This window comes from Nakaseomyces glabratus, chromosome E, assembly GCF_010111755.1.
Source record: "Nakaseomyces glabratus chromosome E, complete sequence".
Taxonomy (NCBI): Eukaryota; Fungi; Ascomycota; class Saccharomycetes; order Saccharomycetales; family Saccharomycetaceae; genus Nakaseomyces; species Nakaseomyces glabratus.
In genome coordinates, this window is record NC_088955.1 from 158,008 (window position 1) to 182,660 (window position 24,653).

The 24,653-nt window shown below is 42.6% G+C and overlaps 9 protein-coding genes across 9 annotated transcripts; 6 read left to right on the forward strand and 3 right to left on the reverse strand.

Annotated features, from left to right (window-relative positions):
- Positions 1-340: 340 nt before the first annotated feature.
- BSC6 (Bsc6p) lies at positions 341-1,777 on the forward strand (the record flags this gene model as incomplete). Its single annotated transcript, XM_445754.1, has 1 exon — positions 341-1,777. One exon carries the CDS (start codon positions 341-343, stop codon positions 1,775-1,777), a length of 1,437 nt encoding a protein of 478 aa, XP_445754.1.
- A 364-nt stretch (positions 1,778-2,141) lies between these two features.
- On the reverse strand, positions 2,142-3,302 carry PFK27 (6-phosphofructo-2-kinase; the record flags this gene model as incomplete). The annotated part of the gene is made up of 1 exon (XM_445755.1): positions 2,142-3,302. The coding sequence occupies one exon, from the start codon at positions 3,300-3,302 to the stop codon at positions 2,142-2,144; it is 1,161 nt and encodes a 386-aa protein (XP_445755.1).
- Positions 3,303-4,255: 953 nt separating this feature from the next.
- Positions 4,256-4,948, reverse strand: MED7 (mediator complex subunit MED7; the record flags this gene model as incomplete). The annotated part of the gene is made up of 1 exon (XM_445756.1): positions 4,256-4,948. The coding sequence occupies one exon, from the start codon at positions 4,946-4,948 to the stop codon at positions 4,256-4,258; it is 693 nt and encodes a 230-aa protein (XP_445756.1).
- Positions 4,949-5,327: 379 nt separating this feature from the next.
- On the forward strand, positions 5,328-5,636 carry HRT1 (SCF ubiquitin ligase complex subunit HRT1; the record flags this gene model as incomplete). Its single annotated transcript, XM_002999489.1, has 1 exon — positions 5,328-5,636. The coding sequence occupies one exon, from the start codon at positions 5,328-5,330 to the stop codon at positions 5,634-5,636; it is 309 nt and encodes a 102-aa protein (XP_002999535.1).
- Positions 5,637-5,986: 350 nt separating this feature from the next.
- EMW1 (tetratricopeptide repeat-containing protein EMW1) lies at positions 5,987-8,701 on the reverse strand (the record flags this gene model as incomplete). The annotated part of the gene is made up of 1 exon (XM_445757.1): positions 5,987-8,701. The coding sequence occupies one exon, from the start codon at positions 8,699-8,701 to the stop codon at positions 5,987-5,989; it is 2,715 nt and encodes a 904-aa protein (XP_445757.1).
- Positions 8,702-9,315: 614 nt separating this feature from the next.
- Positions 9,316-10,722, forward strand: GAS4 (1,3-beta-glucanosyltransferase; the record flags this gene model as incomplete). Its single annotated transcript, XM_445758.1, has 1 exon — positions 9,316-10,722. One exon carries the CDS (start codon positions 9,316-9,318, stop codon positions 10,720-10,722), a length of 1,407 nt encoding a protein of 468 aa, XP_445758.1.
- Positions 10,723-11,858: 1,136 nt separating this feature from the next.
- ALR1 (Mg(2+) transporter ALR1) lies at positions 11,859-14,270 on the forward strand (the record flags this gene model as incomplete). The annotated part of the gene is made up of 1 exon (XM_445759.1): positions 11,859-14,270. The coding sequence occupies one exon, from the start codon at positions 11,859-11,861 to the stop codon at positions 14,268-14,270; it is 2,412 nt and encodes an 803-aa protein (XP_445759.1).
- Positions 14,271-14,854: 584 nt separating this feature from the next.
- On the forward strand, positions 14,855-15,400 carry VPS68 (Vps68p; the record flags this gene model as incomplete). Its single annotated transcript, XM_445760.1, has 1 exon — positions 14,855-15,400. The coding sequence occupies one exon, from the start codon at positions 14,855-14,857 to the stop codon at positions 15,398-15,400; it is 546 nt and encodes a 181-aa protein (XP_445760.1).
- Positions 15,401-17,605: 2,205 nt separating this feature from the next.
- GVI51_E01441 (uncharacterized protein) lies at positions 17,606-24,253 on the forward strand (the record flags this gene model as incomplete). Its single annotated transcript, XM_445761.2, has 1 exon — positions 17,606-24,253. The coding sequence occupies one exon, from the start codon at positions 17,606-17,608 to the stop codon at positions 24,251-24,253; it is 6,648 nt and encodes a 2,215-aa protein (XP_445761.2).
- Between the last annotated feature and the right edge of the window lie 400 nt (positions 24,254-24,653).

Genomic DNA, 24,653 nt, shown 5'->3' on the forward strand with positions numbered 1-24,653 from the left:
CTTGAAAACTTCCAGTCGGATTCCTGTGATCCTTCCTGGTCATAAACTAGCCAACAACTGATGTAATGCACCGAGTTTAGGGCAACCCCAGTTGGCAATTAATAGATGTTGCTTTACTTACAACTGTTCCAATTAGAGTTTAATTGTTTTCATCCAATAACATCCCATCAATCTACCCATAGCAATTGAGACTTTCTAGGCTCATCGCTGCCAAAGTTGAAAAAGTTGAAATTTCAAGGCGAAGCCTTTCGAGGATTCCTATAAAAAGTCGATGAGCTTGATCATATCACAAGTCAGGATCAGTAATTCAAAGACTATCGAGCTTCTTTTAGATTGAGAGATGAGTAAAGTGTCAGGCGAGGAAGAGTATGAGCTTGGCGGGCTGCATGAGGTCAACGCGGATGCTAGTGCTACTTCATACTTTATGAAGGATGGTGAGAGGCGAGAGATTGAGGAAGTGGAAGGCAGAGCTGTGGTACGTGAGGTTAATTGGAAAGGCCATGATATACTATTATATGATTTAGATTATGAAAAGCTTCCCATGGTTAGATATCAAGTTGCATTCTGTTTGGTGATGTTTCTTGTTTTCGGACTTAACGACCAGACCACCGGTTCACTACTTCCGACATTAACTGAGCATTACAACATATCTACATTTACAGTTTCAAATATCTTTCTTATCCAACTATCTGGGTACACCTGTGCGTCATTACTAAATGAAAAGGTGCACAGGATGGGGGGTGTGCGTGGTGCTATGGTCATCGTGTGTATGCTTTGTATAGTACCGCTTCTGGTCATGGCTATGAAACCTTCCCATTTCTACATCTACATGATATGTTGTTTCCCGTTGGGCTTGGGTCTGGGTGTGATGGACTCAGCAGCAAACGTGCTTATCGGCAACTTGACGCAGAACAAAAACGAATGGATGGGCATCCTGCATGCACTTTATGGTGCCGCAGCCATGATAACACCACCAACAGTGTCCTATTTTGTCAAATGGGGACATTGGAACTTATTCTTTTTAATTCCTTTGATATGCTGTACAGCTGGGTTGGTACTAATATACCCTGCATTCAAATTTGAGACAACAGCCAAATATAATTACTTGAGTACACTGGATGGTGATGGTAATGAAACTGCTGATACCGGAGTTGATGAGACAAGTTTATTCCAGATCTTGAAAAATCCTGTGGTGGTGTTATACTCTATTTACATGTTTCTGTACCTCGGTGCGGAGATTACGACGGGTTCTTGGTTCTTCACATATCTTTTGAAAACCAAGTCTGATAATAGAATTGGGATGTCCTACGTTGCAGCTTCATTTTGGTCTGGTATCACTTTAGGAAGATTGTTGTTAGGGTTTGTTACAAAGAGGTTATTTTCAACTGAATATAATGCAAGCAATGCCTACAGTTGGCTATCTGTGGTGTTCTTTTCTTTATTCGTTGCCATAGGTTTACTCAACTACTCATCGATCTTCTACTTTGCTTGTATGTTTGTCTCGATGTTCTTTGGTGGGTTTTTTATTGGGCCATTGTTCCCCAATGCAAGTATTGTCGCCTTACAAAACCTACCTCCCAAACTGCATATCAGTGGTATGGGTACAGCTGTGGCAATCGGAGGATGTGGTGGTGCAGGTTTGCCTTATTTAACTGGTTTGATAATCCACAGCTGTGGTGAAGAGATCGTACCGTTCATGTCTTGGAGTATGGTGGTCGCTTTCACAATAGTGTGGTATTTATACCCAAGATTTATCCCTGCGTTGAAGGACAACTGATTTTTATCAGTTTACAGCTATTTTATAGACGGGTTTTGGAATATTTATAGAAAAGGATGTATTAGATCTGTGATATAGGAACATAGGATCGAATATTCATCCATGTCCCTATACTATCAGGACTGATTATCTGGAATTATTTACTTGCTTTTAATAAATAAAAAATATTATGCATTTAACAAAAATAATATATAATATAAAATTCGTGGTTCTCATTAATGGCGTAAAATTGGTGGTTGTTCATAAGCTCGTGATTGAAGAAATAATCTACAAACAAACAGATTTGATTTGATTGCTTATAGCAGAGTAAAGTTTTACACCCTGTTGAGGGTGCGGTAGATGGTTACAATGGCGGAAGGACGTCTTAGTTGATGATGGAGTTCAATTCATTGAAGTAGTCATTGTTAACAATTTTCTTCAATGAAGCCAAGTGTCTCAATTTGTTAGAGTAGTCCCAAGTTGATAGCTTGCCAGGAATATAGTTTGCGACCCAGCTAGGTTTTTGGACTACTGTATTGATGGATTCGCCAAAGAAATTCTTCACCCTATTAATGTAGCTATAGCCATACAGTTCAGAGTAGTTCGTCACAAAATGGGATATAACTCTCAAAGTTTCTTTGACGATCATGGAGTGCGTTTCCGATTCCCTGGTGTAAGACAATTGGAATTGTTTAGAAGGGTCCAACCCGGCGTTCAAGATGTTGTAATAGTAGAGACTAGGTTTCCCAGCTGTTTGGGATGAGTTGGACTCAATAATCGTGTTGAACTCAGTTTCTGTGAAGGGCACAAACTGAGAGTGGTAGTATTTGAGTCTCTTTGAGAAATCCTGGACGGCGACTTCGTAAGGCTTGTCAAAGTAATCCTCGTTGAAAGTCTTGTTGTGGATGTTGTATCTGATGAAATCCTGGTTTGAGCACGTCACTTGGAAGACGATCGGTATCAAGTTGAAGTTAGCGCCCTCGCGGTCGTTGTACTTGTATATCTCCCTGAACACAAAGCTTCTTCTCTGCACAGTCGAGTTTGTGGCGTCGAAGATTGCGAAGTCGCATATATCCGAGTCCAGTTCGTTAATCAGATTCTCCAACGTTATCTTGGCGTAGACTTCTTTCCTCTCGGCGTTAGCAGGGTTGAACAAGTCCTCAGAGGGATCGTTGGCTATCTGTATAGACTTTTTCTTCTCGCCGTTGCACAGCATCCTCCTCACTTTGCCGGCGTTATACACAGTAGACCTTAGATGCGCGGTCGCCGTGTTGTTCTTTAGGGACTGGATCAGATGCGAAGAGATGGAGGACTTCCCAGAGGCGGGCAACCCGACCAGGATGACAATAAACTTGTCCTTCTTGGACTCGCGATCCATTTCCCGTCTAATGGACGCCAACGACAGGAACGACTGGTCGTTCGTACTCATGGCAGCACCCAGCGGCGAGGGTCTCGGCGTAGTATTCCTGCTGATATCCATGCTGGATATAGACTTCATAGAGAAAAGCGAGTTCGTCGAGCTCTCGGCGGAAGAGAGCTCCTGCATTTTAAAACTCATCCTTTGCCGTATTTTATATACTCGTGATACCAGCAATACTTGCTATAAAATATTTAATACACACAATGGGGCGAAAGCTATAAAATTACATCTTTATCCATTTCACAGTTATATATGACTAAAAAAAATTGACAAAAAAAAATTTTTGACGCAACAGATCAGTTGGAGATGACGTCTTTTAGTCCATCTGGCTTCTTTCCTCATCTCCAAATAAGAGCTGCCAAAATAAAATGATTTGCCTTATCATGACAATCACAATAGTATGGGCAAGCTGTTAGCATAGAGGGGTCCTTTGACCCCACCTTCGTTGAAAAAAAATTGCACAAAATCGCAAGTTGGAAGAGACACCAGTTAAATGAGCGTAGACGGAACAACTCTCAATTGTCTTTGATTTATTTTTTTATTTTTTACGCGACTCCTACGGAAATGTAGTGTGGAAAAATCTGGAAAAATTGAAATTCAAAAGACGCTTTTATCTCAGATCTCACCAACTTCGAATAATAAAAGTATTTCTCGAAGCCCCCTACGACATTATCTGTGCATTGCATATTAGCACGGAAAAAAATGAGATAGTCTCACAGCTTTACCCCTCACCGTTCTTCTCTCCGTGCGGCGGTTCGTTAGAGGAAAAATTATTGCTAATGTATTAACTAAGCTATGAAAGTGATATACGTTTTGTGTGTGCGGTATATTCTTCGCCAAAAACAATGCAGTTAGTAATTCCTGCATTGTGCAATTACCCTAGTGATAACCCTGCGCGAACGACTATAGCCAATATAAGAGCATAACTGGTACTATTTGTGGGAGTAGGAGTCACATTATATTAATATAGAAGAGTGTCCATTGTCTGACCAAGTAGGATAGGCTTGTAAAGTTCTCTGACTAGCTGTTTGATGAGCGTAATGTTACAATAGATATATATAAATGCGTACTACTACTTATTACTGAGAGTCTGACTGCAATTGCGACTGCGACTGCGACTGCGACTGCGACTGCGACTGCGACTGCGACTGCGACTGTGATTCCTTTAGCAAAGTCTGTACCTGTTTCAGTTTTTCGGTGACTTGCTGGCACACCAGTTCTATATTGGCCACTTCTTGCTTCTTGTGTTCCAGTTGTTCCTCGAGGAGCATTATTAGGGATTCACGGGACTGGTGGGGCCTGTACTCGTTCAACAAGTGGTGGATGTTCACCAGGATAGTCCTTATATTCTCTACTTTACTCTCATACAACTCTGGGTTCACACTTAGCACGCCTACTAACTCCACGAAATTGAGCAACAACGAGTACGACAGCCTCCTAAGCTCCTTGATCTTGTACTGGTAATCTGTCACTTCAGCTTCCCCTTCGCTTGTCTTCTTGTACAGTTGCGTTATGCCCATGGTCTCCAAGTCTGGGAGATGGTCCTTGATCTGCCACACACTCCCGAACGCCCTGTAGCTGCCAGAGGACGGCATGGGCGGTGGTATCAGGAAATCCAGCTCATTCTCTGCACTCTCGCCTTCCTCTCTCCTCTCATTGTACTCCTTCAACTTCTCCACATTCTCACTGGTGAAATACTTGATGTATGGCGGTGGAGGCGGGTACAACGACGACACATCGTTTGCCCCACTCACACTCTCCTCTCTGCTCATCCTCAATATAAAAAAAGACCAAAAAAACCCCCTTCGCACTACAAAAAGCCACTCCCTTCGTACCTCACCTAGAGAAGGAAACCAGCAATAAATATGCGCCCATCTCTCAAACGCTGGTCAAATAAGGTGCAAGCCTGAACTCAATTCAATTCAGAAAGTTTCGCAAAACTTCATAGAACTTCAGTTTCGAGTTTCTCGGGGATTGAGTAACGTGTCACGTGATTTTTCAAACCCTTTGCCATAAAATTTCTTGCTTCTCAGGACCTTCTGGGACCTCATCGATTGAAGTTATAACAGCATCGAGTGGTTGATTTGAGGTAGGTTGTCCTCGTATCTGGGGTAGTATAGGAGCAAGAAGACTAGAAACAGTTGTACAAAGATGGACCAGATGGAAGTGGACTCCGAGGAAGTTCCCAAGAAGAAGTTTCAGATCAAGAAGTGGACTGCTGTTGCTTTCTGGTCGTGGGACATAGCTGTGGATAACTGTGCGATCTGTAGGAACCACATCATGGAACCGTGTATAGAGTGTCAGCCGAAGGCAATGACTGATACAGATAACGAATGTGTGGCCGCGTGGGGTACGTGTAACCACGCCTTCCATTTACACTGTATAAACAAGTGGATTAAGACGAGAGATGCCTGTCCGCTAGATAACCAGCCTTGGCACTTAGCCAGGTGTGGGAGGTAGGTATGTGCAAATGCCTGTCTTACAGATTACAAATTACAATTATGCATAAGAATTAGTCTCACCTGGTGTGATTCAATGTGTTGGGTTATGCGCAATTTCGATTCCTCCTGGGTGTTTGTTGAATGTAGATCTCTCGCCCACAGATTTGAACGGTATTGTGGCATGTCCAGGTGATATGCAGCGATAATCTCTGTCCCTAAACTTGATAGATTGCCTATTCTTTCTTTTAAAGGTGGTTTAAAAGGTATTTCTCTATTTTATGAAAGTATACTGTTCGGATCTATAAGAATAATATATAATATTACATCTATATGTATCATTTAATTGAATTTATACGTTAAAGAGATGGTTTACAATTGTTCACGTAATTCGAGTAACTTCTCCCAGCCGTCTGTATCCTCCCATCTGCTCTTACCTCTGCTCATCAATGCCTTGATTGTGGACCTACATTTATACTTCCAATCTTTGCAGACTAAACTGCCCTCGCCATGTTTGCCTTCCATCTCGCCCAGAGACTCATACGCAGCAACTAGATCGCTACAAACCTCGACAACTTCGTTCCATACTCTCTCGTCGACGTCCATGTCTGGGTTATGGCTGACAGCACGATATGCCTTCTCTTCGCATTCTAGGGAAGCCCAAGGTCTCTTACGCCACAGCTCTACCCTTGCAGCTAACTTCCAACATCTTGCGTCAGTTGTAATAACGGATGGAAGTGTATTGCAAATAAAATCCATGCAACTCCTTTGAAAATATGTAAACTTAACCTCACCTTCCTCATTTGGTTTCGGGTAATCTGATGTAACAAGGAGCTCTACCAATTTTTCAACAACAGGTAGATCAATAGCCTGTTCCCCACTCTTATCCTTCTTGATCTCGATCAGTTGCTTACATGCAGCTAAAACATCCTCCCATTCATCTAATTTAACAGACACTAACAAGAAATTCTCCCATATCCTCCAGTTCTTTTGAGAGTCACTGGATATAGCCTGCTTCAGACAGCTATGTGCTTCCTTTAGTTTACCTTGTTGGACATAGGCAGCACTCAGGTTGGACCAAGACATAGCATGTGTTGGATCTAATGCAGTACATCTAGTGAAGGCTTCGGCAGCTATTTCCATTTTATTGCACTCAAGAGCGATGCAACCATAGAAATACCAAGTTTCAAAGCTTAATGAGTACTGTCTCAAGGAATCATTCAGATGTTTCAAAGCTAAACCGTAATTCTTTTCTATATTGGCGTTTGGTGGTGGGTTAAAATAATATCTAGCCAACGAGTTTTTGGCGTTGACATATTTACCGATTGACCAACTTTTCTCCCATAGAGAGGGGTCTTGTCTTATGTCACCAAGTATAGAATAGGCCCTGGCATCATTAGGTGTGGATTCGATTCTGTTCAATAACATTTGTTCAGCTTTCTTTTCATCACCTACAGCAGCATAACATAACGCAGCTTCACAGCTCATTCCCAACCGCTCATATATCTCAACAGCCGACTTCAAAACACCAAGAGACATATATTTTTCAGCTAATTTGGCATCTAGTTCCCATCTTGGTATGAATGGAATTTGATGGATGTATTTTAATCTTGGCATAGAGCTTTCGTACTCTGGATCAGTTGCTTTAGGTAACAAAGTGGTTGATATTTTCAACCCTAGTTCTTCTACTAAAGATTGCATCTGTAAAATACCCCTCTCGATAGTTTTGGCCTTAGTAGTTTCAATCACAGATCTTTCCCATAGTGCTCTAGAGAAGATAGTCCAGTTTTTTGGTCCTTCCTGGTAAATAATTCTACCGACTAGCGCACCAAGCTCCTCTTCAACAAGAGGATCAAAAGCCGGAGAGGTTTGTCTTAAGGTGTATAGTCGTAGTAACAGTTGGATATTGTCATAATCTGAAAGTGTAGGTTGGGCATTCGGATCGATCTCTTGTAATTCAAGTGGAATATTTTCTTGTCTAATGGCTACAGGTAGTAATTTATCCTCTACAATTCCATCGTTTTCAAATTTTTGCTTCTTGAATATCTGATCATCTAAGGGTTCATTGGCAATATCTTCATAAGTGGGTTTTTCTAGCAATATTTCTGAATTTAATTGTAACACATCTGGTTGAGTTGATATATTTTCTTTTGGCTGGTTGCTGAAGAATTTTGATTTCGCAAGAATTAATAGACCAGATACGGCCTTCTGTTGGTATTTGGTTCTTTTAGCTCTAGCACCTGTTAGAACAAAATTAAAATCTGTTAACTTTTTAACTTTTGTTAATGCTGGCAAGGCATGATGTTCGGTGTTAATCATAAGAGAGCATTTAACGCTTTCAAGATAGTAAATCACATATAAGCTTTTTCTTAGTTTCTCCTCTGAAACTTCTTCTATATTTAAGTTTATGTTCTTAACCAAGTTTATGTTGTCATAGATAGATGCCACTACTGCTGGTTGGACACCATACATTTCCGGTAAAACTGACAATTGGGCCAATAAAGCTCTGGCTCTCCACCAATGAGCAATGCAATCAAATGGACTCTGGTCCTCACTGATTTCAACCGTTGGTGGTAATTCATCATCATTTTGGTAGTTGAACAAGGACTTCTGGCTAGTTATTTTCTCCAATAACAACAGAGCGAGAGTCAGAGCAATTGGATCATCCATATATTCGTAAGCCATTTGACCAGCTGAAGAGAGCAATGAAATGAAGCTCTTGTGTAACATCTCATTTTCATCAATATTGAAGATCAGTTTTGTGATGTTTAGGTCAGCTTTGGGACCAGTATAATTGTTCTGAGCGAACAACTGTAATGATGCAATGGCAAGGATCAAAGCTTTGCTTAGGTCTTCACTGATAATCCTATCAGTGTAGCTATCCAATGCGGCCAAAATATCTCCATCAGCATCAAGGAATGTTCCAACGTTTTTCAATATATCCTCGACAACATTGTGCGAATTACCTTCTAAGATATTTCTTGCATAAGCATGTATGCATTGATCCTGTTCAGTGTGTAGTTTCAAGCGGTCCAACTCATCAGGTGGCGAGGCTAGAAGCAAGTGGGTGAAAAGTAGCGTATCCATTGTTAGTATTACTGAAGAGGTATGCACGGTAACCTATTATATTATTCATGGACAGTTATGTTATACTACTACCTTCAAGTATTGCTATAGTTTTTTGTAAAGTGAAAAAAAAAATCGATGAGCATCGCATAAAGCTGGAAAATTTTTGCAGAAAGCGTTGCGTAGTGCGGAAACTTAATTCACTTGAGATACAAGCTATATTAAGTGATCCTTAATAGCTTTGTACCCTCCTATGATTGAGTAGACTTCGCAGCAGTATGTTTCTTGAGAGCTAGTACCCTGTCAAGGTTGATTGAACACAAAGCAGGCGATTCGGATGCCCGGTTAATATGGTCCTAACTATCACCCAGTAAGATAATATAGCAAGATTCCTAGGGTTTATTGCCTAAGGTAGAAATTTATTAGGTGGTATTAGCAGGACGCTAGATGGGTGGTCGGTTTGGTTGATCAAAACTCTATTTTTGTGTCATAAAAAGCAGAGCAGTTTGATTGGGAGGCATTGAAGAACAGTAATACTGAAAGTATCGCCGCTTGATCAGTTACTTTGGGGACCTTATTTCAGAATATTGAGCACTGGTATGTTTAAACAACGGCAAAAAGGTAGTTAATATTAGATGTCAACTACAATGCAAGTCTTCATTTTATGGGTGCTTTTTCTCGGAGTTGGGCAATGTTACTTGAATCCGATAACTATACAAAACAAGCATTTTGTTGATTCTGTAACTGGTGAGCCTTTCTTTATAAAGGGTGTGGATTATCAACCGGGAGGAGCTGCGGGCATTAATGGTGAATCGGATCCTCTATCAGATCCCAAGAAATGTGCTCGGGATATTGTGTTGTTTCAAGAGCTCGGCATAAACACTGTACGTGTTTATTCGATCAACCCTGATCTCGACCACAATATATGCATGAGTATGTTGTCAATGGCTGGTATATATCTCATTTTGGATGTGAATTCGCCATTACCAAACCAGCATCTCAATCGGTATGAACCTTGGAAGACATATAATCCATTATATCTTGAACATGTATTTAAAGTTGTGTCACAGTTCTCGGGATACAATAATACTTTAGGATTTTTTGCTGGTAATGAAGTTATTAATGATGAAGAGTCAGCAACTAACTCTCCTATTTACGTCAAAAAGTTAATAGGTGATATTAAGGAGTATATTGCAATCACATGTGATAGATTAATACCTGTTGGTTATTCTGCCGCGGATGACCTCAACTATCGGGTTTCATTGTCTCAATACCTGGAATGCTCTACGAACTCTAATAAGGTTTATGACTCCGTGGATTTCTACGGTGTCAACTCGTACCAATGGTGTGGTGAGCAAACAATTAGGACATCTGGATATGATAAACTAATTGAGGCATATAGGAACTATACAAAGCCGGTGATGCTGTCTGAGTTTGGTTGCAATAGGGTTCTTCCCCGTCAGTTTGGCGAAGTTGAAGTCTTGTACTCAAAGGAAATGTACACAGTCTTCAGTGGAGGGTTAGTCTATGAGTATAGTCAAGAGCCTAATAATTATGGTCTAGTAAAGATTAATCACGATGGCTCTGTAAGAATGTTACCTGATTTTGTGACTTTACAAGAGAAATATAAGAAAATCGCTTTGCCCAATCGTGATCAACTCCATAAAGAGTTGGAAGGTCAATCCATTGGTCTTAAGAGGAACGTTTTGTGTCTGGATAAATATGAGAACCTCGAAATTAGTGGCAAAACTGAAAATGACATACCTGCAAAGGCAATCAAGACTGGAATTCAAGTTAAAAGAGGTCATATTCTTGAGCTTCTAAATTCTAATACTTTACAAGTACAATTCGAAATATTCGATGTATATGGTCAAAGATGGCAAGGACCTAAAATTGTCACTCCAATCACTAGGAAAACAAGTAACAAAAAAGAAAACGAGGCGAAGACGAATGGAGCCAATGGAACCAGCGAGTCTTTGTTGATTGAAAGCATTTTCACCATGTTACTAATGGTAATAGCAGTTCAGTGTATTATTTTATAGATGAGCATCACATAGATATATATGTTTATTTAATTTTTATTGAGTTCACCGTTTAATGTTTAGTTGATGAATGGAGGAGGGAAAAGGTGTCGTAAAATTATGAAACAAAGCTGATACCTGAGTATGTATTATGTAGTGTTGAAATTAATCTACCTGCTCCTATACCCAAATTCATTTTTTTATTTCAATTTATATATATCTATTAGCAGGTGGACCAATATACATATTTTTTCAGTTAAGCATCTCTATATTGTTAGAGTTGCACATATTTTCCCTGCCAAAAATGTTTTTATATATATAACTATATCACGATACATCAATAACGATGTCTGATGACCTCAAAAGGATAATAGTAGAACGATCTGATATCGCCAAAGCTCTCAGAGAGCGCAGACTCTCCCTGATTCATATAAACAACATCAGCGCCGCACCATCACCCGGAACGCTAGCGCAATTGCTGTCTAGCACATTTGAGGACCTCCCAGCCCCACCAACATCGTCATCTTCACGTATATCCCAGAGCCCACAACCGAAGACAAGTTATTGGCCAAACTACTAAGCTGGCTTCATGTATTTACGTATTTCAAGAATAAATTGCAATATAACTCCACAAAATAACCAGCAGAAATGTAAAAAAGCAAAAAACAAAGCCCACAAAAATATACTACAAATTAAAGTAAAAATTACTGCGACAATGACTATATTAATCACATCCTATAATGAACTGCAACTTTGGCAAGAATATAGTTTGGCAATAGGCTGTATACTAACAATTGTGCTATAGCACACAAAACGACATAATAAAATTTTTCCCCAGCTTACCGGGCACCACGAGGCTGGGGGGGGGACCTTTTGGCAGCGATGAGGTTTGGATGCTCATAGATAAGGTTGGCATACTTTTGCTGACAGTTGCTTGCTATTTGCTGGAATTTGGCAGTCAAGAGTCTTGAGTGATGAAATAGGTTTATAGCGGGACCTTGTGATGCAACTTGTGCCGGTGCTAAACAGATATATATAAAGGACAATAGGACAGCGAAAGGCACAACGACAACTACAGGCACGGTTTAGAAATAATAAGACGGTATCAAAGGATCAAGTAGCTGGTAAGGAACACGAAATCTTGAATAAATGCCAAGATGTCTTCTTCTAGTGAATCGGAGCCGCACTCTCCGCAGCTTTCGCACACTTCTGTGGCAGAGTCTATGGTTTCCATGAACACTGAGGATCACAATGAGTTGTATGACCACAGGCAGCACATTAGTGTTCCTCCGCGGTTAGGCCAGGATTCTCCTGGGAGTTCCAATCTTAATGCGAGGCATATGATGCTTGATGATAGAGCTAATGAAGATTTTGGTTTTATGAACATTGAAGGGGCAGACTCTGATTGCGAGCCACTGGGGAAGGACCACCACAAATTAAGGTCTACAGCTTTACAAAATTCTAATGCGAGACCTTCTAGATTGGCCCACACAGTTAACCACCAGGAAGTTGTCCAACCTGCGACAATCACAACCGACAATAGTGAGTTGAAGAAGAATGTCTCAGCAATTTCGGCTTCTCCACCAACAAAGACTCGAAGACAGTCCAATACATTTTCACTTACAGACAAGAAACCGCTAAAGAGGACCATGTCAAGGCATAACTCCGTGAATTCTGCTGTGTCATCTTCAAATAGGCTTAACTTGGCTGCTGTTTCGAGAAGCATTTCCCACAAGTCGGTAGATGATGATAACCTCAAACGTAAGATTACGAGGGCATCGTTTAGTAGCGACAATTCTCAGGCATCCAGAGAGTCTCAAGAGACCGAGGAAGATGTTTGCTTCCCTATGCCTCCACAGTTACATAGCCGTGTTAATGGCATAGACTTTGACGAACTAGAGGAATTTGCAGAGCAAGTCAACGAACAGAAAAAGCTATGTGAAATTTCCTTGAGTGCACAGAAGAGTGGCTCAAACGGAATTCAAGCCTCTGGCTCTTCATCATCCGCTAATTCTTATATGTCAGAAGCAGCTCTCAAATATACTCCAAAACATTTAAGAAAAGACCTCTCTCCTCCCAAATCTGAGTCCCTTAACAGTAACTCATCCAATTCTCCTGATTCTAACCAACCCCAAGGTGTCTCATTTGGTAATAACAAGATTGAAGGTGAAGATGAGCCATACGAAGAAAAACCCCAAGCTTATACCCAAACTCCCGAAAACCAATTCTACGGAGACGGGAGTTTTAAAGCTCCTGACAGATTTTCTTTCTTCTCATCAGAAATGGAAGAAACGATACATGCCACAGATATAGCAAACTTAGTGACACCAGGGCAGTCATTCTTTGACCTCTTCAGGGGCGGAGAGCCAACGTGGTGGCTAGATTGTAGCTATCCTACTGATGATGAAATGAGATGTCTTGCAAAGGCTTTTGGCATCCATCCTTTGACTGCTGAAGATATTAGAATGCAAGAAACTCGTGAGAAAGTGGAGTTATTTAAGTCCTACTATTTTGTTTGTTTCCATACATTTGAAAATGATAACGAATCTGAAGATTTCCTAGAGCCAATCAATGTATATGTGGTTGTATTTAGATCAGGTGTTTTGACATTTCACTTTGGACCCATTTCACATTGTGCTAATGTTAGAAGACGTGTGAGACAGCTGCGAGATTATGTCGACGTGAACTCTGACTGGCTTTGTTATGCTCTGATTGATGATATTACCGATAGTTTTGCTCCAGTTATTAGATCGATAGAGCTAGAAGCGGACTCAATTGAAGACTCCGTGTTTATGGCAAGAGACTTGGATTTTGCTGCGATGTTACAAAGGATCGGTGAAAGTAGGCGCAAAACGATGACTTTAATGAGATTACTAAGTGGCAAAGCAGATGTCATCAAAATGTTCGCCAAGAGATGTCAAGATGAGGCTAATGGTATCGGTCCTGCATTGACGTCTGAGGTCAACATAGCAAATCTAACTTCAAGCAGTGACCCTAATGTCAAATATATGCAGAAATTGCAAATGAATACACAACCAAGAGGTGATATCGCGCTGTATCTAGGTGACATCCAGGATCATTTACTGACAATGTATCAAAACTTATCAGCTTATGAAAAGATTTTTTCTAGATCACATACCAACTACTTAGCACAACTTCAAGTGGAATCCTTCAACTCCAACAACAAAGTCACAGAAATGCTTGGTAAAGTGACTATGATAGGTACTGTATTAGTACCACTGAACCTAATAACTGGTCTTTTCGGTATGAACGTCAAAGTTCCAGGGCAGGACACCAGTATTGCATGGTGGTTTGGCATTCTTGGCGTGATGATCGGAATTGCAATTTGTTTATGGTTCCTCGCATCACTATGGATCAAAAGTCTTGTCCCCCCAGCTACCTTAAACGAGGCCGCTGAAAGTGGAGCCAAGTCAATTCTCTCTAGTTTCATCCCCCGGGGACCTAAAAACGAGAATGACCCAAAATACTCGCGAGGCAGATCAAAATACGGAGGCCCCTCCAACCGTTCGATAGCAAGTCTGCCAAGCAAATACAGCAGATATGATTAATTCGTGCTATTCTCACAACTTCAACTATGAGCTACACCACAGACGTTTTTCACGCCCAATCATAACATCGCCACTTTTCTTGTTTACAATTCATTTAGGCATACAACATCTTTAATTTATTCTAATTTTTTGTATTTTACCATTTCAACTTTCACTCACTATTCAGCACATGTACTTCTTAATAATATACAGTAATCATTTCTATTTTGCTCTACATTTACAGAGGGCTCTCGTTATATATTTGCCTTAATCAGTGCTATTCAGCTACTTTGCTAAAACTTAGAGTGTAGATATTAGCAATTCCTTTTGAGCACTGAGTTGGGGTACACAACATCAATGCACTCATACACGTATCATATCAAAACGAATAAATACTCCTTAGCAAATTGTTATATCAAAGCAATATCTTTTAATATTTACGAAGCTATTTTATCACTCGATCCTCTTCGCTTTCTTCACCGGAGTCACCGAACCTCTAAAAGGGAAAGCGAAAGGCTTATAAAAGGGACTTCATTACAAAACTATAAAAGTGAAGCAAGAACTGTTTATCGTAGTAGAATAAACCAGATACAGATAATACAAATATGGACGAAGAACCTCAACATTTATTTAGGTTTCCTTTTCACTTGCCATCCTTTGATGGTATGCGCACGATTGGTGTATACTTGGCAGGTGTACTCTATGCCCTAGGGTTCTGGGCATTTATAGACTCGGTGCTGTTTTCCAAGTATAATAATGCTTCAGATTTACATATTACTTTTGTGGATTGGGTCCCGTTTCTTTGCAGCACGTTTGGTATGCTGATAGTAAACTCGATTGAGAAGAACAGGCTTTTGCAAGGGGCTTTATCTGGTGACAATGGTATGTTCGGGGGTATGAACATGGATTCACAATTGGCATGGCAAGCTAGATCTGTGCTGTTTCTGGGGTTTGCACTACTAGCTGGTGGCATTTCTGGTTCTCTAGTAATTTTGATTATAAAGTATATTGTGAGAGACTACATATCATTCCCAACATTAGGGATGGGTATCGAAAATGTGGTCTCAAACGCATGTGTGATGCTAAGTTGTGTTGTTCTATGGGTTGCACAAAATATTGAAGATGAATATTCATACAACCTCACTTTGTAACTGCTGTAACGATATGTTGGTACTCTCAACTGTATTTCGGAAAGCCGGCAATTAAAAATTTCTTAGTCTCACTTTAATACAAAGATATAATTAGTATACATACACAAGGAAGGACTAAAAAGCACCTCTTATGAAAACTAAACATTGAAAAGACTGTGTTCTCTAAGTTAGTTGAACAATCATTATCATCGTAAATACACCATATAATTGTATACAGGCTAGAACCTGTGTTATCTAAGGATTGTTGGGTCTGAAGAAATAAAGTAGGAGCTATATTTTCTTTTTTAGTTACAAATACTACTCATACTTTAATCTTAATTCATAAAGCGAAACATAATCTACATATTAAAACCTCTCTTTTCACAATATGATAACCACTTTAAGAAATATTTAATGGATTTATTATTAATGACCAAGAACTGGGATAAATTACTTCCTCTATCGGTCGTAAAGCTATAGCCATCGTAGATTAAAAGGATTTACCAAAGGTGACCAAGTTAATTTTTTTCATACCATAACCAGAACTGTGTTACGAATGAAACAAGATGTTTTTGAGTCTACGACATATCTGGGGCTAGATTCATGCTGGGATTAATGAAACATTTTATGTGTACTAGCAAATCGATAACGCATTTTCATTATACGTTGTCTCTGTACAGTAGTATAGCGTAGCGGCCTATGGAATATCTCTACTGATAACTAGGAACTTTGCTACACCGATCATCCCTTTTGTCCTAATATTAATTCCTGAGAAATTTAAATTACATTGCCATGACTAAAATCACAAACTAAAATAAATAACATTTCCATGGCCGTGCAACACTGTAGTCATTACTCTGAAATATAATTGAAGACAACTCTATTAATTATCAGTTAATTAATACATTCCGAAAGCTGAGAGCTAATCAGAGAAGAACTCAAGACCAAGACCACACATCGTAACGGTGACGAAATCCGTCCCAATACCAAGGATGAAGCTTTTCGATTCGGCTAATTTATCTCCGTTATGAAGAGTCATTGTGAACATAGACAATAGCCCCTTGGAGCATATGCTCTTATTTGTCGTCAACTTGCAAGCAGAGAGCGTTAGCAGCTTGGCGTACGCGTATCTAGAAGCACATACTCTTGCGCAGTGCCACAGCGTGGGCTTCCCCACTGGGGCCATTCCCCTCCCTCCCCTACGACATATTCTAAGCTGCTAGCGATCCCTTCCCCCCTCGTCTCCCTTCAACTTGCCGAACACCCGAGGCATAGAATGTGAAAATTTGGTAAATCCTCGGGAGTTTGCAAATCAGCGCTGGTCGGGCCTGTCTGGTAAGACTGCTGCGATTCGGGACACTTAACTGCACAGGGAACACACTGTAGCAACATTGATTGAGGGGGGAATGGGTATGTCTGGTCGGTGTTATTCATCTAAATCTATTACGCAAGGAGGCTTCTTTGCTTTTCTATACATGCGACTGTTTCAGAGAGACTTACAACAGACAATGATATCTCGCCGTCCTAACGGTATCTCTCGAGTCTCGAGTCTCGGCCTTTCCAGGATTCGGTCACTATTGAGCTATTCGAGCTTAACAAAGTTTAACGAAGTTGAATAGAAGGAGACATATTTACGGAGTCTGTGGTGACTAAGGGGACGACTTGCATTTCGTGAACCAGAGAAAATGCTTGTACGCACTTCTGTTAATTAATCTGGCCATACGTTGAACTGTTCACCAAGCTTCTTCGGAAGGGACTGGGTTATTTCTGATATAATCCTATTCATAATGTGTTCCAAAGCGCGAGCCATGGTTGTTATCACCACTAGTCGGATCCCGATATCTTTGCTTTTCTTTTCCATGTTTTCATTGTATGGGAAATCCTAACCTGTACTGGAGGGTCTGTTGCTATGTGCAAGGGTCTTAGCCTATATTATGGTTTAGTCAATTATTGGATTGCTCAACAAAGCTAATGGCCTAGCTTCGGTAAATCCTTTAACTGATGTTTCGAAATTCGGGCACCATTCACTTACATATTTAAGTGTTATGTGTATTCGCCAAATTCCAAATTATTCTAATATGAATCTTTTATCTTTTTGACTTTCATTACATGAATAAAAAGTAAGATAAAACAACTGACCTACTGTTCCAAATTCGGTGTTTTAAGAAGTATTACAGTTTTTAAGAACATACTAGACACATTGGGGCACAAGCAACCATATCCCTGATGAAGTATCTAAGTGTGTTTGCTACATTTGTGGCCATTTTATCCTGGGCATGCGCTACGGTGTATCCTAATTTCTATAAAGATAAGACGATAGTACTGGATGGTATGGGCACCGAGGAATTTACTATTCCCAGGGATAAAATATTATCTTTAGTTAATACAAGTTTAACTTTAAAGAATTTTGCTCATATCAGCATTAAGGAGGGTGTTCTTATCCAGGAAAAATCATCAGTTACTATTATTCCTCCTATTGGCGCTAGTAGGAAATTTAACTTTACATTGGGCGGTGTATTTGATCTAGAAAATGAGTCAAAATTCATATTTGATGGTAGCGGAAACACCTATGAGGATGAGGCCGATGCTGTGAACAATTTTGTTTTTGATATTTATGCAAATAGTAGTGGGATTCAGGTCTATAAGGGCAATACTGTAAGTGTCACTCTTCCAACCATAAAAAATAGTATACCAAACTACCAAGGAGAATCCCCACATATTCGTTTTGCTGGTAGTACCTTAGATCAATTTATATATAAACCTCCATACGTGTTGGTTTCACTTATGATCATTGCCGGAAAATTTGAAGTGCTGTCACCGGGCAGTAAGACAGGATCTCAGTTTGATAAAGTTATTTGGAGAGTGGACTTTGGAGTAAGTGGATTAGCAAAAACTAACCCGAATACCCCATCCTATGGCGTAGATAAGTTAACTGGTGAAATAACATGTGAGGGGATACTGGCTGTTTATAATGATATGTTTGCATTCACAAATAATGCTGTGTTGCATACATTGGGGTATATTGGGTATTCCGTTGTATCACCAATCACTTTGGATCTGAGCATGGGGCCAATTCGTAGGCCAACAAACTATGAATATCTAGTGGCATTGCCAGCGGGGCAAGACGGCATCACACTGACAGGCTATAAATACACAGCAGATACCGATATAAGCGATGCTCATCAGTACCTGTTCTACTATTTCTACGACAATGATGCTACCAAAGAAGACGAGATTAGTGTATCTACTGACAATTCCGATGTAAGGATTTTGCATTCCAACCCATCACAAACTGTGACAGTGCATGGTGATAGCGCCCTGAATATTGGATACTACAAAGGCGACAGAATCGACTCATTTGTAGGCTTCGATGGTCTAGACTTTAGCAAATACAAGAAGGAGTTAGCGGTATACTTTTATGAGTCCTTTCAATACTCATCTACCACGACAACGAAGTCTGATGAGTATACCACTGAAATTATCGAGATCATTGTGTCAGGAACACTTGGAATAGATAACAAGCCCTCTCCGGTAACGATTAGTTCAACAATTTATAACCAACTACGCGAAACAACCGAGACAGTCGACTTAGGAAATGGAGTGACGGAATATCATGTACTAGATTATTTCCCAGTTCCTCAAGATGATAAAGAGCATCCATATGGGACGAGTACTAAAATAATTACATACAGTCCGCCACCTGTGACGATCACCGCCACCACTGCCGCGGACTATGTTGAGACCGACTGGATCTCGTTCTTCATCACCACGAATGATAAGGGTGAGATTATTACTGACAGCACACTGTTCAATGCTACGCGTGACTACAACTTGCCTGAGGCTCCGCACACGTCGTTCGGGCCTGCACCTCCTGCCGAGACCAAGACTGTTGATCTGGGCAACGAAGTGACTGAGTACCTGGTCATCAGCTACTGGACGACCACCAACGAGTTTGGTGGGTTGATCACCACAGCAGCAACCAGGACGTACAGTCCGCCACCTGTGACGATCACCGCCACCACTGCCGCGGACTATGTTGAGACCGACTGGATCTCGTTCTTCATCACCACGAATGATAAGGGTGAGATTATTACTGACAGCACACTGTTCAATGCTACGCGTGACTACAACTTGCCTGAGGCTCCGCACACGTCGTTCGGGCCTGCACCTCCTGCCGAGACCAAGACTGTTGATCTGGGCAACGAAGTGACTGAGTACCTGGTCATCAGCTACTGGACGACCACCAACGAGTTTGGTGGGTTGATCACCACTAGCAGCACCAGGACGTACAGTCCGCCACCTGTGACGATCACCGCCACCACTGCCGCGGACTATGTTGAGACCGACTGGATCTCGTTCTTCATCACCACGAATGATAAGGGTGAGATTATTACTGACAGCACACTGTTCAATGCTACGCGTGACTACAACTTGCCTGAGGCTCCGCACACGTCGTTCGGGCCTGCACCTCCTGCCGAGACCAAGACTGTTGATCTGGGCAACGAAGTGACTGAGTACCTGGTCATCAGCTACTGGACGACCACCAACGAGTTTGGTGGGTTGATCACCACTAGCAGCACCAGGACGTACAGTCCGCCACCTGTGACGATCACCGCCACCACTGCCGCGGACTATGTTGAGACCGACTGGATCTCGTTCTTCATCACCACGAATGATAAGGGTGAGATTATTACTGACAGCACACTGTTCAATGCTACGCGTGACTACAACTTGCCTGAGGCTCCGCACACGTCGTTCGGGCCTGCACCTCCTGCCGAGACCAAGACTGTTGATCTGGGCAACGAAGTGACTGAGTACCTGGTCATCAGCTACTGGACGACCACCAACGAGTTTGGTGGGTTGATCACCACTAGCAGCACCAGGACGTACAGTCCGCCACCTGTGACGATCACCGCCACCACTGCCGCGGACTATGTTGAGACCGACTGGATCTCGTTCTTCATCACCACGAATGATAAGGGTGAGATTATTACTGACAGCACACTGTTCAATGCTACGCGTGACTACAACTTGCCTGAGGCTCCGCACACGTCGTTCGGGCCTGCACCTCCTGCCGAGACCAAGACTGTTGATCTGGGCAACGAAGTGACTGAGTACCTGGTCATCAGCTACTGGACGACCACCAACGAGTTTGGTGGGTTGATCACCACTAGCAGCACCAGGACGTACAGTCCGCCACCTGTGACGATCACCGCCACCACTGCCGCGGACTATGTTGAGACCGACTGGATCTCGTTCTTCATCACCACGAATGATAAGGGTGAGATTATTACTGACAGCACACTGTTCAATGCTACGCGTGACTACAACTTGCCTGAGGCTCCGCACACGTCGTTCGGGCCTGCACCTCCTGCCGAGACCAAGACTGTTGATCTGGGCAACGAAGTGACTGAGTACCTGGTCATCAGCTACTGGACGACCACCAACGAGTTTGGTGGGTTGATCACCACTAGCAGCACCAGGACGTACAGTCCGCCACCTGTGACGATCACCGCCACCACTGCCGCGGACTATGTTGAGACCGACTGGATCTCGTTCTTCATCACCACGAATGATAAGGGTGAGATTATTACTGACAGCACACTGTTCAATGCTACGCGTGACTACAACTTGCCTGAGGCTCCGCACACGTCGTTCGGGCCTGCACCTCCTGCCGAGACCAAGACTGTTGATCTGGGCAACGAAGTGACTGAGTACCTGGTCATCAGCTACTGGACGACCACCAACGAGTTTGGTGGGTTGATCACCACTAGCAGCACCAGGACGTACAGTCCGCCACCTGTGACGATCACCGCCACCACTGCCGCGGACTATGTTGAGACCGACTGGATCTCGTTCTTCATCACCACGAATGATAAGGGTGAGATTATTACTGACAGCACACTGTTCAATGCTACGCGTGACTACAACTTGCCTGAGGCTCCGCACACGTCGTTCGGGCCTGCACCTCCTGCCGAGACCAAGACTGTTGATCTGGGCAACGAAGTGACTGAGTACCTGGTCATCAGCTACTGGACGACCACCAACGAGTTTGGTGGGTTGATCACCACTAGCAGCACCAGGACGTACAGTCCGCCACCTGTGACGATCACCGCCACCACTGCCGCGGACTATGTTGAGACCGACTGGATCTCGTTCTTCATCACCACGAATGATAAGGGTGAGATTATTACTGACAGCACACTGTTCAATGCTACGCGTGACTACAACTTGCCTGAGGCTCCGCACACGTCGTTCGGGCCTGCACCTCCTGCCGAGACCAAGACTGTTGATCTGGGCAACGAAGTGACTGAGTACCTGGTCATCAGCTACTGGACGACCACCAACGAGTTTGGTGGGTTGATCACCACTAGCAGCACCAGGACGTACAGTCCGCCACCTGTGACGATCACCGCCACCACTGCCGCGGACTATGTTGAGACCGACTGGATCTCGTTCTTCATCACCACGAATGATAAGGGTGAGATTATTACTGACAGCACACTGTTCAATGCTACGCGTGACTACAACTTGCCTGAGGCTCCGCACACGTCGTTCGGGCCTGCACCTCCTGCCGAGACCAAGACTGTTGATCTGGGCAACGAAGTGACTGAGTACCTGGTCATCAGCTACTGGACGACCACCAACGAGTTTGGTGGGTTGATCACCACTAGCAGCACCAGGACGTACAGTCCGCCACCTGTGACGATCACCGCCACCACTGCCGCGGACTATGTTGAGACCGACTGGATCTCGTTCTTCATCACCACGAATGATAAGGGTGAGATTATTACTGACAGCACACTGTTCAATGCTACGCGTGACTACAACTTGCCTGAGGCTCCGCACACGTCGTTCGGGCCTGCACCTCCTGCCGAGACCAAGACTGTTGATCTGGGCAACGAAGTGACTGAGTACCTGGTCATCAGCTACTGGACGACCACCAACGAGTTTGGTGGGTTGATCACCACTAGCAGCACCAGGACGTACAGTCCGCCACCTGTGACGATCACCGCCACCACTGCCGCGGACTATGTTGAGACCGACTGGATCTCGTTCTTCATCACCACGAATGATAAGGGTGAGATTATTACTGACAGCACACTGTTCAATGCTACGCGTGACTACAACTTGCCTGAGGCTCCGCACACGTCGTTCGGGCCTGCACCTCCTGCCGAGACCAAGACTGTTGATCTGGGCAACGAAGTGACTGAGTACCTGGTCATCAGCTACTGGACGACCACCAACGAGTTTGGTGGGTTGATCACCACTAGCAGCACCAGGACGTACAGTCCGCCACCTGTGACGATCACCGCCACCACTGCCGCGGACTATGTTGAGACCGACTGGATCTCGTTCTTCATCACCACGAATGATAAGGGTGAGATTATTACTGACAGCACACTGTTCAATGCAACTAGGGAATATATTGACGCAGAAGCACCTCATTTATCTTCTAGCATGAAAGATGTTTTACCTGAGAGTGAGGCTGATTACACGACGACGATTGACAAGGGCAACGGTGAGTTTGAGACCGACCTTGTTTCGCACATCACTACGAAGGACTCTGACGGCAAGCCTACGACGATTACCACTACGATCCCATTGAAGCCAAGTGAAGTCGGCGAGGCCGGCGAGGCCGACTACACGACGACGATCATATCAGATGGGCACACGATCACGGAGGTAGTATCTCATGTCACAACTACAGACTCTGATGGGAAGACCATTACATACATCACCACGATGGCGTCATATGATCAAGTAGATGAGGGTGTGTTCACGTCAGCTGCACCTTACTCACAGCCACCAGTCGTGACGAGTACAATTACTGAGGATGACGGCAGTAGCAAGACTGTTGTGATCTCTTACTTCCCATCTGAAGGCGAGGATGGAGTGACCCGTACTGGCACAACGACTGTGTCGACCATCACACCTGGAGAAGCCGACTACACGACGACGATCATATCAGATGGGCACACGATCACGGAGGTAGTATCTCATGTCACAACTACAGACTCTGATGGGAAGACCATTACATACACGACCACCATATTCAGTAACGATTGGTTGTTAGTGGATTCTGAGTTAGACGTTAAATCGAATCACCCTACTTCAGTTGTTTCCAAGGAGAATCCTTATACTACAGTGGATTCGCAAAGCACTATCTCTAGCAATTCTGGAAACACGGTCGTCACTACAAAGACGCCAGCCAACGGTAATGAGAATCACGGATTATCTTCTGTTAATGGAACTTCAGTTTCTAGTGGACGCAATACTATCCCTTCAGTGTCATTGATAATCACAAATACTTTAGGATTCGCAGGGCCGATAAACAAGCCTTCTTATAGTACTACTTCTGCATCGAGTTCTGTGCCACAGGAAGTTGCGAGGGACAGTTCTAAATATGGCGAAAATGTATCATCTGTGGGTATTATGCTACCTCAAATGTCTAAACCACATGCCTCATCTGCTTCAATCTCAGTTGTTCATAGTTCATCACGTCCAGTTATCTCTAGGGGATCTAGGCCATCCGATGTTTCTGCTCGTCCTACCGAGAACACGCCGACATTTGGATCAATGCCGGTTCAAAGCGGCGCTGAGAATGATGCTTCCGTGAGTTCGACAAATGATAACCAGAATACACATACAGCACAGTCACGGCTGCAACAGCTAGGAAAGACCTCCAGCGATTTAGGGACCACTGCATTATTAATACCGTCAAGCTCCGCTGTTAACATCAGCCATACCGGAGGGCCATCGGACACTCAAATAGCTTCTGTTTTACAAGGTTCTGGTTTTAAGATCAAGGCCAACAAATCAGAGGTTATGATTCTTTTAGTAACTGTGTTTCTCTTTTTAGGAATGGTGTGAGTATTGATTGGATATGTGATTCATCAGCCCGTGCAAACTTCCTTTCAGATGGTGCCATGCATTTATTAATCACTATACATGATTGTTACTGCGGAATAAAAGTCCAGTAGGCACGTCCTGAAATTACATCACAAAATATCGTATACCAGATTGTCTGCACTGGATAACTTCTGTTAAAATTGAGCCCTTTCTTTTACGTTTGATGAAGAATTGTTCATAATTGCTAGATTTGGTGTGAAAATCCAACACAAGAAACAAATAATACATTTGTTTATATTATAGTATCCATTTTTAGCTTAATAGGCATCTTCGATAAGTAATGTTCTATCGTTCTAAAGATAATTCATATAAGTGGCAAAGTTACTACTAATCAAGAACTGTGGTGAATGTATTCTTACTG